A 17,662-nucleotide genomic window follows, 5' to 3' on the forward strand; every position below is an offset into this window, starting at 1 on the left:
CTGAAGAAGGGCTTATGCCCGAAACGTCGATTCTCCTGTTCCCTGGATGCTGCCTGACCTGCTGCGCTTTTCCAGCAACACATTTCCAGCTCTGATCTCCAGCATCTGCAGACCTTACTTTCTCCTTATACATTTAATGGTAAGGTCCTTGGAGTGCAGGTTCATAGCTCCTTGAAAGTGGATTACAGGTAGATAGGATAATGAAGAAGGCATTTGGTATGCTTTCCTTTATTGGTCAGAGTATTGAGTGCAGGAGTTGGGAGGTCACGTTGCTGCTGTACAGGATATTGGGTAGGCCACTGTTGGAATATTGCATGCAATTCTGGTCGCCTTCCTATTGGAAAGATGTTGTGAAACTTGAAAGGATTCAGAAAAGATTTACAAGGATGTTGCCAGGATTGGAGGATTTGAGCTACAGGGAAAGGCTGAACCGGCTGGGGTTGTTTTCCCTGGAGCATTGGAGGTTGAGGGGTGACCTTATAGAGTTTTACAAAATTATGAGGGGCATGGATAGGATAAATAGACAAAGTCTTTTCCCTGGGGTCGGGGAAGATGGCATAGGTTTAGGGTGAGAGGGGAAAGATATAAAAGAGACCTAAGGGGCAACATTTTCACGTCGAGGGTGGTACATGTATGGAATGAGCTGCCAAAGGAAGTGGTGGAGGCTGGTACAATTTCGACATTTGAGAGGCATTTGGATAGGTATATGAATAGGAAGGGTTTGGAGGGATATGGGCTGGGTGCTGGCAGGTGGGACTAGATTGGGTTGGGATATCTGGTCGGCATGGACAGGTTGGACCGAAGGGTCTGTTTCCATGCTGCACATCTCTATGACTCTATGGCTCTAAGAAGTAGGAGTTTTACTAGCTGGGCTGGATTTAACTTGTTAAACTCCAGCAGTATGTGGATATCCCCAAAACTCGAAAATGCTGATGTGTACGTATAGCTGCAGCTTTACCCAAGTGTGATATATTTTATCGGAAGAAATGCATGAGCTCGATATTGGCCAATCAGGTACCTATGGATGTTTCAGCTGCTTCGATTAAAGATCCAGATATTGTGCTGTATTATCATCGTCATTATCATCTTCATCTTCATCGGCAATCCCTCTCTTCCACTCTCAGAGTGAGTCCGTAGGGGGCTGTACAGACCATTCGACTTCCGCAGGCTCTGTTACACTTGGGGCAGAAGGTGGTCATGGGAAGGGATGGATGGAGTGTTGGTGTGGCAGTGCGCTCCTTAGTGTTTTCGCCCAACTTCCCGGTGGCGAGTCTCGAAGTGATTGACACCTTCCCGGATGCTCCCCCTCCACTTTAGTTGGTCCTGGGCCAGTGATTCCCAGGTGTCGGTGGGAATGCCGCCGTTTGCCAGTGAGGGTGGTCTCAGGATAGTGATTGTATGAAGACTGTTTCACAGGCTGTTTCAATGGGGTGTGGGTGCTGTGGTGTTGGGTGGGAGTTGTCATGGAAAAAACATCCAAGCTCAATCCTTACTCACCAGGGAACCTCAGTTTTTCACTGTATCCCTGCAGTCAGAAGCTCCAACCCAAGTTGATTACCACAACTTTTCCTTTCAAGACCATCAGCATAACACCTCCTTGACTGAGGTCTTTCCAATCAATGCTTATTCAAGCATCAAACTTGACTGGTCTATGGTCTGTGTGTTTCAATGCACCATTGGGATAGGCAGCTGTTAAAGGAAGAAGCCAATGTATTTTAAAGTGGAAGGAAAGGTGTTCATATTTTAAAACACAAACAACTCTTGTTACTGAGGTACGATTTCTTGTATTTTCCCAATAACTGTTGATGGTAATAAGAAAGGTGACATAGTATTTTAGTATAAGCAGCTATCTCCAAGAGATGGGTGAAGGGGATGAGTGGTGATTGTCAAAAAGGTATTATATATGAGAGGTAAAAGAATGAGAGATACATGCAACAGGGAAATGAGAGTTAGTCCAGATAATTCTAACTTGCTGAAACTAGCATTGCAGGGCAGCAACAGCCTCAGGATGGCATTGCTTGGATTACTGCCATGTTAATATAGCCATTTTTTTGATCCCCTCACTCCAAACTCCATTCCCGAGTCACCAACACCATCCCTTTCCCTGGCAACAGTCTGAGATTAAGCCAACCTGCTCAAAAATTTGGTGTTGCATTTGATCCTGAAATGAGCTTCCAATCAAATGTATGTCATTACTAGACAGCCTGATCCCACCTCTGTAAAATTGGCCAACTGTACCCCAGCTTGTCTCATCTCATCTGACGCTGAGACCTTCTTTCATAACTTTGTTAGCTCGGTTTTTGACTATTCTAACATATGCTTGGTTGGTCTCCCACATAACCCACAAACTTGAAATCATTTCAAAATTCTACTGTGGCATAGCTTGCAGCAAATCCTGTTCCTCTGTCAGTGTCCATGGACCTTTCTTATGATCATGGATTATAACTCTGGATCATTTATAGATTTACTGATATTTTAGTTGCAAGATGTGTATTTTTTTTGTTGAAAAGTGATTGAGCCAAAAGGTGACTATGGATGTAAGTTCAATGGCCGTCTGGGACATCAGGGAAGCTTCAAAGGGATAAAGTCACTATTAAATGTACTGTAATCCATGTCAGTATGTCAGACTGTGGACATGCTGAGAGAAATAACAACAATCTGGGCAAGAGACATGTCAGCATTTTCGCTTTTCAAGAATATAAGGGGCAGGTATTTAAAAGTAAGTTTCAACTCTAGTCTACATGGGCTGAAGTACTCATGTATACTAGCCTGGGTTTGAGTGCTGGTGTGCTATGAAAGTCACAGTTAACAAACTGACTGCTAGACACCCCTGCATTGCAGGTAAAAGACTTTGTTGCTTTGACTGCTGGTAGCTAGCTAGCCAGTTAGTTCAAAAAGAAACAAAACAAAAGAATTTCTGCTAACTTGCAAAGCCAAGAATCTCAAAATCAATTACTCAAAAGTCAAAGTTTACCTTTCTACTCAAAATGGATTGCTCAAATATCAATGGTGTACAAATGATCTTTACAAATGATCCAGGGATTGATCCATACACCTTTTTAATTTCTTGCCCGCTTATCATTTCTAATTTGTGTGTATATGCAATGCATTATTATTTCTTCTCAAGTTTAGTAATTAATGAACTCATTCTTTCAAAAAAGCCAGGTTAAATTGGTTCCTTTTAAAACATGAATTCATTTGGTCTGGGAGTAAGGTATCCACAAGGAGAGGAATTACTTTTAAATTAATCTTGTGACTGAGGGGTTGGGTGAAAACAGAGTGGGAGTCAGTTTACCTCTGCTCACCCAGGAGCTTAATGATTCAGGATATCCCATCTGGAATCATAATAAATTGGGGAATTCCATCCAGGGACTGGTTGTAACAATCTACATTGTTCCAAATGCGACAATGGCTGCTCATCCTTGTTTTCAAACTGTCCATGACCTTGCACCTCCCTTTTTCTGTATTGTCCATACCCTCTTAGATAGCAGTATTCCTTTAATTCTGATGTCATGTGCATTCCCAATTGTAATTGCTCCACTAGCAATGGTTGCACCTTCAATTCCCTGGGCTCCAATCTCAGGAATTCTTTCTATTCACCTCAGTTACCTCCTTAAAAGCTACTTCTTTAACCAAGATCATGGTCACCTCAGCTAATGAGCCCCTATGGGGCTCGGAGACATACTTTGTACTAAAATGCTCCACTTTTACAAGCTTTTATTGCATTAAAGATGTTCTGCCAATATATCAATATCCTGGGGTGGAGTGATTCAGCTATGAAGAGAGACTAAATAGGCCAAGGTTATTTTCCTTAGAGCTGAAAAGGTAGTGAGTGTCCTGATTGAGGTGTATAGAGTTATGGAGAGCATAGATTAAGTAAATAGGGAGAAATATTACCATTTAGTAGAGGGGGGTCACTAACCAGGGAGCACAGTTTTACAGTAAGAAGCTGGAGGTTTAGAGGAGATTTGAGGACACATTTTTCACACGGGGGGTGATGGGTCTCTGGAACTCACTGCCTAATATGTTGACAGAGGCAGAAACCCTAAAGACATTTCAGAATTATTTTGATGAGCACTTGGAATGTTATATCATACTAGCCCACAGGCCAAGTGCTGGCAAATGAGTTTAGAATTGATAGATGCTTGATGAACAGCATGGACACAATGGGCTGAAGGACCATTTCCTATGTTGTAAAAACTCTATAATTCTAAAGGATGTTGTTAAGGCTCTCGCCACTTTCATATGAGGTTTGTTATTGGGCAGCCAATGGATCCTCATGACTTTGGTGGTAGGAGCCTTTAAATACCTATCGGAAGGATGTTGTGAAACTTGAAAGGGTTCAGAAAAAAGTTACAAAAATGTTGCCAGGGTTGGAGGGTTTGAACTATAGGGAGAGGCTGAATAGGCTGGGGCTGTTTTCCCTGGAGAATCAGAGGGGTGACTTTACAGAGGTTTATAAAATCATGAGGGGCATGGATAGGGTGAATACCCAAGGTCTTTTCCCTGGGGTGGGGGAGTCCAAAATTAGCGGGCATTACCTAATGGGCAACTTTTTCATGCAGAGGGTGGTGCATGCATGGAATGAGCTACCAGAGGAATTGTTGGAGACTGGTATAATTATAACATTTAAAAGGCATCTGGATGGGTATATGAATAGGAAGAATATGGGCTAAATGCTGGCAAACGGGATTAGATTACCTTAGGATATCTGATCAGCATGGATGAGTTGGACTGAATAATCTGTTTCCATGCTGTACACCTCTATTACACTAAATAGACAAATCAGTCACTGTTCTGATTGCTAGTTTAGGACACTGGAAGCCACAATGTACACACTGCATTCTCTGACCAGTTTCACCAGCAATACAGCTGCTGAGCCTGCTGAAAGATAAATTTTAATTGAGTTCTGGAGAGCACCAAGATGCAGTCCACCAGATCCCATGTATTGCAGCAAGTTAAATCTGGCTAGCCGTGATGGGATGTCTGTTTGAGGTGCGTAGCCAGTTGATTCTATTGAATTAATGGTGTAACAAATTACCGCATTTACCAGATTCACTACCCAAAACTAAATTATACTTTATGTACTGTCTGAAAGGATGGGGAAGTATATGGTATGTTTTGAAAAGTAATTGGGTATAGGCTTGAAGGGAGAGTAAGTTGCAGGGCTTGAGAAAATACCAGGAGGTTAGGACTCATTGAATTGGTCCAGGCATAATAGTCTTAATGGCCTCCTTGTGTACTGTATGATTTTCTGATTCACTTTTAACCTTTATACATGTGAGGGTGAACATAACACAAGGGTGATGAATATGTGACCCATTATACAAGCTGCTCAGTTTTCCTTAGTGATTTGAGAGAAGTGAGAAAGATGTACAAAATTTGCAGACTGACAGAATGGGAGAAAAACATTGGATTAATAGGTGAAAAACAGGATTGACAAGAAGTAGGAAAAGATGGCTGGATCACAAGGGATAACAAGGCCACATTGATAGTGGCTGTGAGTAACAAAAAACCTTGTGTTAGAAAGCTTTATTAAAGTGTCATGGTAGCTCAGTGGTTAGCACTGCTACCTTGCAGCACCAAGGACTTGGGTTCGATTCTAATGTCGGGTGACTGTCTTGTGTGCAGTTTGCACATTCTCCCCGTGTCTGTGTAGGTTTCCTCCCACAGTCCAATGATGTGCAGGTTAGGTGGATTGGCCATGGGAATGACAGTGGCAAGGTAGGGAGTGGGTCTGGATGGGATGCTCTTCAGAGGGTTGGTGTGGATTTAAAGGGCCAAATGGCTGCTTCCACACTATACGGATTCTAATAAATATTTAATTGTCTCGGAAATGCTTTGGGACATCTTGTAGTTGTGAATAGTGCTGTATAAATGCGAGTCTTTCTGCAAGAATGTGGTTCAGCATAACTGGCCTCATGTATACGTGTGTGGGAAACAGTCAAGGTTATAAAAATACAAGAAAAACCTGCAGTAAACAAAAAAAATCTGATTTTTATTGCACAGGACTCATTGTCAAGGATGTTAATTGACTGGTGGAAATATTGCCATTTAATCAGGTTGACTGTTAACTATAATTTTGATGATGACAGACATTAAGTGTACTTTCTGGAGACAGAGCTGTAGCAAACGTAAAACAAGTCATCAAATTGTCATTTTAATCCTCATCACTGTTCTTGTCCTGAATGGATAAATGAATTGTCTGTTGTGCTGGTGTGACTAGGGGAAGTAAAGGTACACGACCCACTCAGTCAGTGCTCAAGTTCATTGATCTCAGATGAGTTAGGGTTAGCAGTATCAACAGCATCCTTATTGCAGATAGGTGAAAATCAGCCAGATATTGCTCCTGCAGTATCTGCTGGAACATGTACATTGTTGCAAAGGTGATGGAATGTTGATTGATGGGTGATGGTCCTCATTCTCTGATGTCTAATGATGCCCCTTATAACAGTGTGAGCCTTGATTGAGAAGCAGCAGCCTCAACTTAGCAGCAGAAGATTGTACTTCAAGACCCACAAGCATGACCTGAGTATATTTGGACTGGTGCTTCAGTGCACTGCTGTGCGGCCGCTGCCCTGTTGGAAATTCCTTCAGGCGAGATAGTAAACAGCTTTTGTTAGTCTTTGCAGGTAGTTGCAAGACATCCCTTGGCACTATTCAGGGAATTGCAAGGGAAATCTCCTGGTATCCTGGCTGACATTAATTCTGTACTAACACTTTAAACAGATGTTCTGAGTCATTTTCAATTGCCTTGAGTTGGATTTTTCAGGGTTATTTTGTTTACTTTTATTGACATGGGTTTGCTCTCTGTTTTTATCTCTGTCTAGCTGTAGCTAGGCAGGCAGTGTCTTAGCACCATGTGTTGGGGAGACCTGTTTCCTGTCCATTAGCTCTGCCTGCCTCCTGTATCTTCAAAAAGTACTTAATGGGTTGTAAGCATTTTAGGGCTTCTTGGGTTGGTAAAGGGTTCCATCAAATGCAAGCTATTTCTTTTCATTGTCGAGGTCAAACGAGGCTAATACCACAGTATAAGACGGCAACCTCTGGAAAGGAGGGAAAACTGCAAAATAAATCTTTTCAAAAATACCACTGAGTAGTATTAAGGCCAGGGCTGCATGGTACTGAAGCATTAACTGAAGTAAACACCTGGATCTGAATCTTTGCCCCTTCCCCCTCCTGCCAACCCCTACATCCACGCAATGCATGCGTCTAACTGTAAGCTGACACTGTTCAGCGTTTGGAGCAAAGGTGAATATAAACACTGGAGGGGATCACATTCAATGTGTATCAATGGAACCAAAGTAAATTCCATCTGCCAGGGTAAAGTTTCCACAGTCTCGCTTGATGAGCAGAAAAAACCCCAACTTAGAACAAATTAATTATTACATTTGAAAAAAAGGCAACTGCGTAATACTGCAAAATGAGAACTGGCATGTTTTGTCTTTTAAAAATGTTATTAATTACCGGTCGCTTTGCAATTAATTCTTCGATTTGTTTACTGTTTCGATCATAGGCTTTCCACTTAAGCAAGTGAGCATTAGTGTATGCTTTAAAACCGGCTGCGTGATGCTTGATTCTTGGTAAGAGCCACAATTTGAAATCATTTTGCCCACACCCGTCAGCAACTGGGTGAAGTGAGTGAGCTGACCGCCACACAGTGAAAATACAAATCACGCTCAGGCACTCTGCTTCCCAGAGAGCCCTCTGTAAATCCGCCTGCAGCGTGCCAAAAACACAAGGTGAAATCCAACTCAGAACATTGCAGTGATTTTTTTCCCCCCAAAACAAATAAACTGCCGGATTGTGTAAAGTTTAAGCAATCTTTTAAGCTTGCAAAGGGCGAAACATTATTTTGACATATGGCCTAAAACGAGAGGGAAGACAATCTCTGAACTGCTTCTCTCTCTCTCTTCACATCTGTGGTGCACAGCCCCAGGTCATATTTTGATGTTTTGTCCTCTGCCGCCGTGCCGCACATGTGTAAACTTTAAATTGGTCCGTCCTTTCCCTGTTGGCATTCTCTCTGGGTTCTTTTGAACCGATTGATGAAGCATGTGAAAACATTTCTGTCCCTATTTAGTGTAATCGTCGTTGTCAAATTGCAAGCTTAGTGTGTTCTGTCTTATGCCCTCTCCCACATTCAAACAAAAACGCATTACCCCGGGGATGTGAATTTGTTCTAAATAAATGACTCCTTGTTTGAACAATCGTGCACATTCTGTCAAAGACTCAATGGGTGGAATGTCCAAATGGTCACCTATTATAAAAGGTGAAGGGCACTCGGAACTACGCTATAGGATCATTTACATAACTATCCTTTTATATCCGGTGGAACAGACACTGGTGTGAATCCTATTTAGTCTCCTGTGCTGTAACTTCTTAGCTGATTATCTTCCTATGAGTGACCTTTTCAAATGAGATACAGCTAGAGATTTATTTTGCCTCATCAGCCATCACGTGCCGTGGCTTACTGTAGACCGAAATACCTTTTAAAACAACATTCTCTGATCATTTTAAAAATGAGTTTTTGTTTATTATGTTGAAGGCGTTCTAGTAGAAAATATGGTCGTTTGAATGTTTTGAATCGGTGCTTGATATTAAAATTGTTTCAGAGTTTTTTTTATAGGGACCTCAATGTTTGTTTATACCCTTTTTAATGGCTTTGGTAGCCCCACCGACTGAAAGCCAAATTTTATCGCGCTCTGACAACAATAAACAAGTTTAACGTTCGTGGAGGGAAAGCAGAGTTAAAAGTTTCGAGTCTAGTGACCCTTAAGATCGTTCGTATTTGCAGTTCTTTGTCTTATTTGATTTACGCTTAACGTTCGTCTCTGAAAGCAGATGTTTCCAAGATAAACTAAAAAGAAAATGCAACCCATCAGGGATTATAAAATTAAGACATTTTCATAAAACGTCTTAGATCAATATAATCTGCATTACAGATTAGTAGTCTGTTGAAATATGTGCTTTGTAGCAGGTTATCTTCTTCGAGGTTGCTAATCTGCATTTCGGTCTCTTTGTACATTCGGAATGATTGGTTACTATTTCGAATTAACTGCAGACGGCAAGTCCTTTTACCTGTTTGAAACGGCACGGTTCCAATGTGGAGTGAAATTCTCCATTACTGGGTAATGAGTGAGACGCCACGTGTAAAGATAGGTTCCGTGTAAATTTAATTACAACCATTAAACGTGGCAAATTCACAAACTCTCATTCAGGCAGGACGGAGATTTACCTTTACTGAATCTGGAGTTTAGGCGATTCTCGTGATTTAAAGGAAATCCTAACATTGGCATCTGATAAGAACAGTCAAGAGATATTGTCACTCGGAGCTTGTTAAGGGAGGAAATACAGTTGGGGGACTAATAATAATTGAGCACAATGATCACTGCTAATGCCGCGGAAAAAGCAGATTGTCTTCGAAAATCTGCCACCTATGTTTGTCTTTAAAATATTCATCTCAGAACGAAAATCGCTAAAAGCCTAAAGGCTAATCCTAGCGGGAGGCAGGGAAGGGAAGAGGATTGTTGTGGGGGGAGGTGGCCATTCAACTGACCAATGCCGGCGCTGCCACCTCTTTCTTCTCTCTACATCTGCGAGTATCAATGGACCACCCACCATCACGACACTAGAATGATTCCCACTGCCAGTAGTTGAAGAAATACCTTAAGATAGAACTGATCTATTAACAAAACAGAACTTTCACAACTCCTCAGACACAATGAAGTACGACCTTCAAAGGGAGGACGTGTTCTGTAATAGTCTGAAATTAATTGTCCTGTGATTGTCTGATACAGATGCTGATATATTTAGATTTTGCCCATTTCCTGATATGAAAATAAATCAGTCCTTTTTGCTGGAGAAACCTGGATGCAGAATCTAACCCTGGCCACCCCCCCCCCACGTGGGATTTCATCCAGGAGCGATTGAGAAAAGTAGCAATGGCAATTTGCACAACACGCTCATGCCTATTGTTACATCACTAGGTTGCCCAGGGAGACGGGGTCCGAACCCTGAGGTCAGTGGAGGGAAAGGGGTGTGGCGATGACCCCGCGTTGGAGGCGGGGTAAGGAGACCACGCCCTCTCCCGACAGGGAACAGGAGATCATGGCCCATACGGGTAAGGGGGCGGGGCCAGGACGGCGGGGCGGGGCCGAGGCGAAAGGGGAGGGGAAGTGTTGGAGGAGGAGGTGAGACTGGGAGTCGGGGAAGTGGGCGGAGCGTGTCTGCGTGGATGGGGCGGGGCTGTGGGGTGGATGGGACAGGGCTGAAGGGTAAGCAGCCGTGAGATGGGGGGAGGGGGGCAGGCGAGCCTGCGATCGGCCAGCGGGGGGGGGCGGGGGGGGGGGGGGGGCGTGACCTACCGGCGAGTGGGCGGTGGATGAAAGTGGGCGGTGGATGAAAGTGGGCGGGGCCTAACCGGCTCGGGGGCGGGGCCCCGGCGGAGGGGGGAGGGGGTTCAGGCCGGGTCATGAGGAGCCGCTCGGCCGGGCTGCCCCTTCCCTCCCCTCCCGCCAGTGACGATCCCTTGCTTCCCCCTCTGTGCATCCCCAGCTCTTGCTGAAGCGGGCCCTTCTTTGCCTTGGCTGGGACTGGAAGCTCATGGAGGCGGACGCTAACCAAGCCAATTCGGTGCTCAGTGCAGACTCTCAGCACGATCCCTGGTACAGGAGCTCAAATCCAATTCATTTATTCAAGCCTTTTCCTTTTTTTTTAAAAAAAAAGAAGAAAAAAAACAGAAATCACATTTGCTTACTAATAATCGAGCATTTTTTTTCGGATAACTACTTCAGATTTTAAACTGTAGCGTTGAGTTTCTTTTTAAAAAAGAAAAGGTGCTTTGGGTTAACGGCCCAACTTACTTTTTTTTTCTTTAAATGTGTGTGTGAGGTGCCAACATGGCCGAATCCCATGTCTGAGTTGTGTCTTTGTCTTTTTTTCCCCTCTCTCTCTTCATATTTTTTTTAGCAAAATGTTCGTCGGGGGACTGAGCTGGCAGACCACACAAGGTAAGGAAGGTCCCTGATACACCTCCCAACTTTTTTTTTAATGTTAAAAAAAAACTTCTTGCTTAAATTCAATCCAGAGACTTCTTGTGTGTGATTTCACCCCCCCCCCCACCAATCCCTCATTGATGTGTGTGTGTGTGTATATATATGATACACATCGTTATGATTGCATTTTAAAACCGTGCAGCTTTTTTGTTTTTACAAATCACACACTCTCTTGCCTCGGACAAACGTGTGTCAATCTGTGTAGCAGTAAATAACACGGCTTTCTTGTTGTTCGGATTGAAATTGAGTAGTGGGTAATCTTAACGATTCACTCCCGCAAGGACTGTTATCCCCTGATTTATTTCTTGTCCCCCCCCCCACCTCTTTTTTTTTTCCCCTCCCTCTCTGCCCTCACAGAAGGTCTCAAGGAATATTTCTGTAAATTCGGAGACGTGAAGGAGTGCATGGTGATGCGGGATCCTGTTACAAAGCGGTCAAGGTAAGTGAGCGTCTTTCTCTCTCTCTCTCTCTCTGCTCGATTCTTTGCAAACTTCGCTTCGGAGGGAAAAAGGGATGTTAATGTCCCCCCCCCCCCCCCCCGCCTCCCCATATTAAACCTGAACTCCATTCCCATTCTTATTGTGACACGGTGTTTCTCTTTCTCGCAGACGCGTGTTACAGCGAATTAAATCGTGAATCGTTGCCTTTTATTTCTCTCTCTCTCTTTGCTTTTTCAGAGGATTTGGATTTGTCACTTTTGTTGACCAAACGGGCGTAGATAAAGTTCTAGCGCAACCCAGGCATGAACTAGATTCTAAAACGGTAGGTGATTTGTTTTATTTTCAAACAAATAAAATGCAAGGAATTTAATAGCTGTGGTGGCAGAGGTTGCTCTTGACACGGCAGGTTTGAGAATCACGCCCCTCTCTCTTTCTCTCCCTTAGTTTTGGCTATTACAAAGATATATAAAGGCAGAGCCTCACGTCATGTGTTTGCTTTAACAATCCACGCATGTTTGCCCCAAGTTTCCCACACTGAAAGGTCCAGCTGGTTAAATACTACAGCGCAAAAGCCCAGAGTGTGTGGTGAGAGAGAGAAAAACTTAGGACTGGGAGGGATGGGGTTGGGGGGCGGGGGGGAAAGAATGTGGTGGGGGGGAGGTATTAGAGAGAAAGAAAGAGTGCCTGAGCGTTCCCACGGCGATCATTGCCATGGCAACAGGGGCTGCTTGTGGAGGGGGGGATCTTAAATAGGTCAGCATTCATTCATCAGGCCAGTACTTAGTGACATTAACGAGATGACCGACTTTTTTTGGACTGGAAGGCGAATGAAAACCTGCTTCCTTTTTGAAAAGATCTGTTTGCTGAGGATCTGTGAAGTGCTATCGTACTTCAGTGCAGGGATTTATTTCATTTTTATTGTGTTGTACAGTTTTATCAGAATGCGGGGCAAGGTCTGTGTGTAGCAGGATTGATTAAACTGGGACTGGAGCTTGTCTCCTGGCAGCAGCTCAGTGCAGAATGCCCAAGAGAGTGGATTCGGAGTGTACTCATGGTTTAGTTTCTGTCTTTCTCGTCCTTAGGTCACATCCCCCACTCCCTCTCTTTCACACCGTGTTTTGCATTCTTATTCACTAATCTACTTAGTGACGGTCTTGGTTCTAAATCGGCTCAAGCACTACATCAGCAGTTTGCTGCTTTTTCAGCTTATTGAAGATGATCAGTAGAGGTGATTGGGAGGGGTTGGGGGAATGAGAGAATATTGAAAATATTATGCATTTATCATTTAGGATTTTTGAGTATTATAATTAGCAGACATTGTCCCCCAGATTATTCTGCGTTAATAAAGATGAGAAAAATTATTTGGACATTCAGAATGGACTGTGTAGAACTGTGGCTGATTCACTATGCTATGGGATAGCATGTCAAATTAGCATGCATGGTTTATAAATCATGGGATCATATAGTGCAGAAGGTGACCATTCATCCAGGTGAGCTCATGCTATTCTTTAGAAGAGTTATCCACTTAATCTCATTGCCTACTCTTGGCCTTTCCCTTGTATTTCCATTTCCAAGCATAGATCCACTTGTCCTTCTGAGCGTTGTTATTGAGTCTGCTTCCAGCACCTGTTAGACAGTGGATTCCAGATCTTCACAATTTATGGCCATCTGATCACTTGCCAAGGTAGTTGCCAACCATCATTAGGTTCCTTGCCCAGGTAGCCATAGTTCATGCTATATGTGAACTGTATTGCTGACAGATGATGCGCAATATTGCCAGTTGAACAATCATAGGACTTTAGATGACTGTTCTCACTTACATGCGCTTTCCAGCTGGGTGTCCTGGGTAATCATTAGCAGCTTGAGACCTTTGGGCATTCTGTGGCTCGGACACTTGATTTAAATTTTTTTTTTACCATTTGAGTTTCTGTACTAGGGAGTCTGGACTGAGATTAGTTGAACAGAGCACTTAGTTTTATTTTTGACTGGATCTGTTAATAAACCAGATTTTACAGTGGTCCAGGTTGATGTCAGAAAATCAACATGCAAATGAAACTCATAAGGTTGCCAGAAGAAGGAAGCTTGTATCTAGTTAGGGAAAGTTAACTCAGGCTTGTAGCGAGTTAATGTTTTGTTACATGAGTAATCAGCGAACCATGGTAGTATTGAGAAGAGATCTGTGACAAAGTCCCGGACCCAGCCTTGACTCTGAAGCTTGAGAGAACTTGGGGAATAAAGAAAGGAAATAAATCTGTAGGCACTATTCAAGGTTTTCAGTATTTCAGGTTTTCTGCATCTCTTATTACTTACTAGGCTTTTGCTTCTCCATTAGTGTTCTAATTTTTTTCAGTGGAGTGTGGATATTGTTGGCTAGGCCAGTGTTTACTGTTTTATTACTTTATTCAAATATGGAATATTTATCTGTAGATGCAGCAAGTGGGCTATGGGGAAACGTTTTAATTTTTGTTTTTGGGAGTGTTGATGCTAAGGAAGGCATGTATTGCCCCAGGGAAGGTGTTGGTGAACTGTTGCAGTGCTGTCAGGCAGGAAATTGTAGGACTTCAACCAGGCAATAATGAAGGAATGGGGTTATACTTCCAAGTCAGACTGGGGTGTGACTGCAATGATTGTGATCCTGCACAACTGTCGTGGAAATTCTTCTAGGTGGTCACATATGTGAGAGGTGCTAGTCAAACGGCCATGATGGATTGTGGCTGTGCACCCCGTGGATGGTGCTGCCTGCAAATGTGGTTTGCTGATGGTTGAGGGAATAGATCTTTAAACAGATGAGGGGCTGATTTGTTCTGCATAATGGTGTTGGAGCTGCATGCATTCTGGCATAAAACTTATACCTTGGTGGCACAGAGATGATGAGCGATGGTCCCCACTATCAAGCTTGCTGATAGCTGTAGTATTTAGAGGGCTGGTTTTGTTGAGATTCTGGTTCATGCTTACCCTCGGTTTTTGAGGTGAGGGAAGATTTTGATAATACAATTGAATGTCAATGGGGTGGCCGCTACACTCTCTGCCTGGCATCTTTCTTTGTGATGTGAATGTCACTTGTCATTTGTATAGCCTAATCCTGGATGGGTCAAGGTGTGTGAATTGCTTTAGGTTCTGAGGAATTGCATGTGGCATTGAACATCGCAATCATTGGTGAAGAGCCCTACTTTTGTCTAATGGAAGAGAGTTCAGGATGAAAACATTGATTCACTTCCGAGTTTGAATTGTGTGTGAAATGGAGGCGAACTTGGGGATGATGGTCCCATAAAACTGTTTTCTTGATGGTAGTAGTTGTAGGTGTGAGGTGCTATCAAGGAAGCCTTGATGAGTTGCTGCTGGGGAGAAGGTAAAGAGATTTGATTGAAATTTTAAAAATCATTGGTCTGGATAGAATAGAAAGGGAGAAACTGTTCAGGTAGTAAATGATCAAGAACCAGAAACGCCAGGTTCAAAACCTTTTACGAAAGAGGCAACTGCAAGATGAGTGCATGAGGTGCAAAATTTACATAGTGAGTAACTGGGGACTGGAATGTGTTGCCTGGACATGGAGTGGAGGAAAGTTCAATTGGTTCAGGATGGCATTGCTTCTATTTAATGAATTATCCAATGTTCAATGTCACAGGGAAGGAGAATCGGCAATAAGTTAAAATGATCAGAGAGCTGATTCAGACACCGTGAACTGAATGGCCTCCTTCTGCATCATAACAATTCTGTGAAGATATTGGAATTAAAATACTTTTCCTGATAAAAATCGTAACCCTGAGACATTTGATCTCCAACAGCCACCCACCATTATCTTTTTGTGCGAGGTATGACTCCACCCATAGGAGATTTTTGATGATTCCCATTAATCAGTTTTCCTAGGATATCTTAGTGCACCACCTTACCAAATCTTGGCTTGGTGTTAAGGCCAGTCAATCACTCTTCACCTCTTGAATTCAGCTCTGTCCTTCGTAAAAGGACCAAGGCTGTAAGGAGGTCTGGAGCTGAGTGTCCTGATGGACCCGAACTGACCATTCTTGGGAATGTTATTTGAGAATAAGTATTGCTGAAAGCACTTGATGTCTTTGTTTGAGAATCAGCTGATGGGGTGATAGCTGGCTGAATTGGATTTATTCCATAATAATAGACAGGAAATTCATTGACTATTTTCCACACTGTCGGGTAGATGCCACTGTTGTGCTGGAACAACTTGTTTAGAGCTGTGACTATAATTGGTAACCATGGCCTTTACTGTGTTCAGCCATTTTTGACTAAAAGAATCAAATTGTTTCAAGAATGGTACCTTTGTGGTGGGACACCTGGGAAAGAGACCAAGAAAGATTCTCACTTGGTAGCTATAAATGAAGGTTTTGCAAACACTTCAATTTTAGTTTATTTCCAGTTGTGCTGGGTTCTGCCATCATTGAGGAGAGAGGTGAGGAGCAGTAGCTAGTCTATTTGAGTACGATCATTTGTGGTGATTGGAGCAGAGTTGCAGAGTTTTGACCTCATCTGTTGGTTGTGGGATCTCTTCATTACCATGTTGCTTCCATTGCTCCGTTTAGCATGTATTTGCCTTGTGTTCTAGCATTATCAATTTTGCACCTTATTTTCAGACATCCAGGTCCTGGGAAATCTAATTTAATGGAAGGGTACGGCATGGTGTCACAATGATTAGTGTTTGGGTTATCTAGACACCTGCTTAATGATTCTGAGACAGAATCATTTTAAGTCCCATCATGACAGCTGAGGGAATTTAAATTTAATTTGATTAATAATCAAAAAAGCTACTCAGTTGTTGTAAAGACTCATCTGGTTCGGAGAAAATCCATGCCTGACCTGGCTTAGATACAACTCCAGATCCACAGCAATGTGTTTTACCCCTAACTGCTTTCTGAAATGGCTTGGTAAGCTAAGGATAATTAAGGATGGACAATAAATGTTGGCATTGCCAGCAACATTGATGTTTCAGGAAGGAATTTACAAAAGATTCTGTAATGAATAAAAAGATCTGTAAATCTATTAAATTAAGCAAGTTGTTCTTTCAAGGGATTTGGGTATCACCATCTATTGCCCATTCGTACAACTGATGTTCCTGCCACACAGTTCAAAAGAATGTGTCTTTAGAGTCAAGACATGCTAGGTCTGCATATAGAGTCATAGAGATGTACAGCATGGAAACAGACCCTTCGGTCCTTCTAAGAGGTGGTCACATCTCCTAGTCCAGTCGTTGACAGATGAATCTAGAACAGATTAGTGAGGACAAAGTCACCCCATTTTTCACCTTGTGTTGTGTCATCAGCTGTGCCCTCTGACCTTCAGTGATCGTATCGTCGAGATGTTATGGAGGTTGAAGTCCCTCACTCAGAATACATTTGTGGTGTTTGTTGGAAGGGTGTGGGGGTTAATGATAGCTAGGATTCAGCAGGAGATTTCGATGCCCATGAAACTTCATGTATATGGATTTATGGTTGAAAACTCTCAAAGCCACTTGCACCCAACTCTTCCTGCTGTTCACTTCCAACATGGGAGCCTGATTGATTTTCCCACTTCCTATTGTTTGTAAGACCACCTCAAACTCTGTATAGACTCTGAGGACGTTTGTCCAGAACCAGCTGACGTGTGGGGAAATGAAACCATTCAAGAGAAAAATAAGGCATCATTTTGAATGTGAGTTGTACTTCATGGTGTCTGGACCATCCATGTCACATCTGAATACATTTTGATGTGAATTAGGAGATCAATACACTGTTTGTAACTGGCTCAAACCTGAAGCTGCAAAAATGAAACTATATTGATACATATACCGTTGCTTGCTTGATAATGAAATGACCTAGAATGATCTGTGGAATTGTTTTTTGAAAATCTCTGCACAATTAATGCTTTTTAAAGTATGCGTTTGTGTTTGTATTTTATTTGGGCATCTAGAGACTTTAGCATTTGAAAACAAATGACATACTAAATGTTAATTGATTCACTGTGGAATCGCGCTAGGTTATGAACAGGATGAGACTGGGTGAGGAGAGAGTTTGCAGATTGAACCTTTGGGCACTTGTCCTCATCTCAGCCTTGACTGGACTGAGCTTGAAATAGAGGCTGCAATGTACACCTTTTCCTCTACTTACTATCTCATTACTCAGCATTTTGAACCTTCAGAGATCTGTTTGCGGTTCTGTGCGC

At 42.8% G+C, this 17,662-nt stretch overlaps 1 protein-coding gene across 1 annotated transcript in view; it reads left to right on the forward strand.

Moving 5' to 3' along the window:
- Nucleotides 1-10,432: 10,432 nt before the first annotated feature.
- The window catches only part of LOC122562785 (RNA-binding protein Musashi homolog 1-like), a gene marked incomplete at its 3' end in the record, with an annotated part of 143,819 nt that continues 136,589 nt past the window's right edge, over nt 10,433-17,662 (forward strand). Inside the window, exons 1-4 of the mRNA XM_043715965.1 lie at nt 10,433-10,667; nt 10,972-11,012; nt 11,415-11,496; nt 11,735-11,819. Of these exons, the coding sequence (XP_043571900.1) occupies nt 10,606-10,667; nt 10,972-11,012; nt 11,415-11,496; nt 11,735-11,819 (270 nt within the window). The remainder of the gene's footprint in view (nt 10,668-10,971; nt 11,013-11,414; nt 11,497-11,734; nt 11,820-17,662) is intronic.

The sequence above is a fragment of the Chiloscyllium plagiosum genome, chromosome 25, assembly GCF_004010195.1.
Source record: "Chiloscyllium plagiosum isolate BGI_BamShark_2017 chromosome 25, ASM401019v2, whole genome shotgun sequence".
Classification (NCBI taxonomy): Eukaryota; Metazoa; Chordata; class Chondrichthyes; order Orectolobiformes; family Hemiscylliidae; genus Chiloscyllium; species Chiloscyllium plagiosum.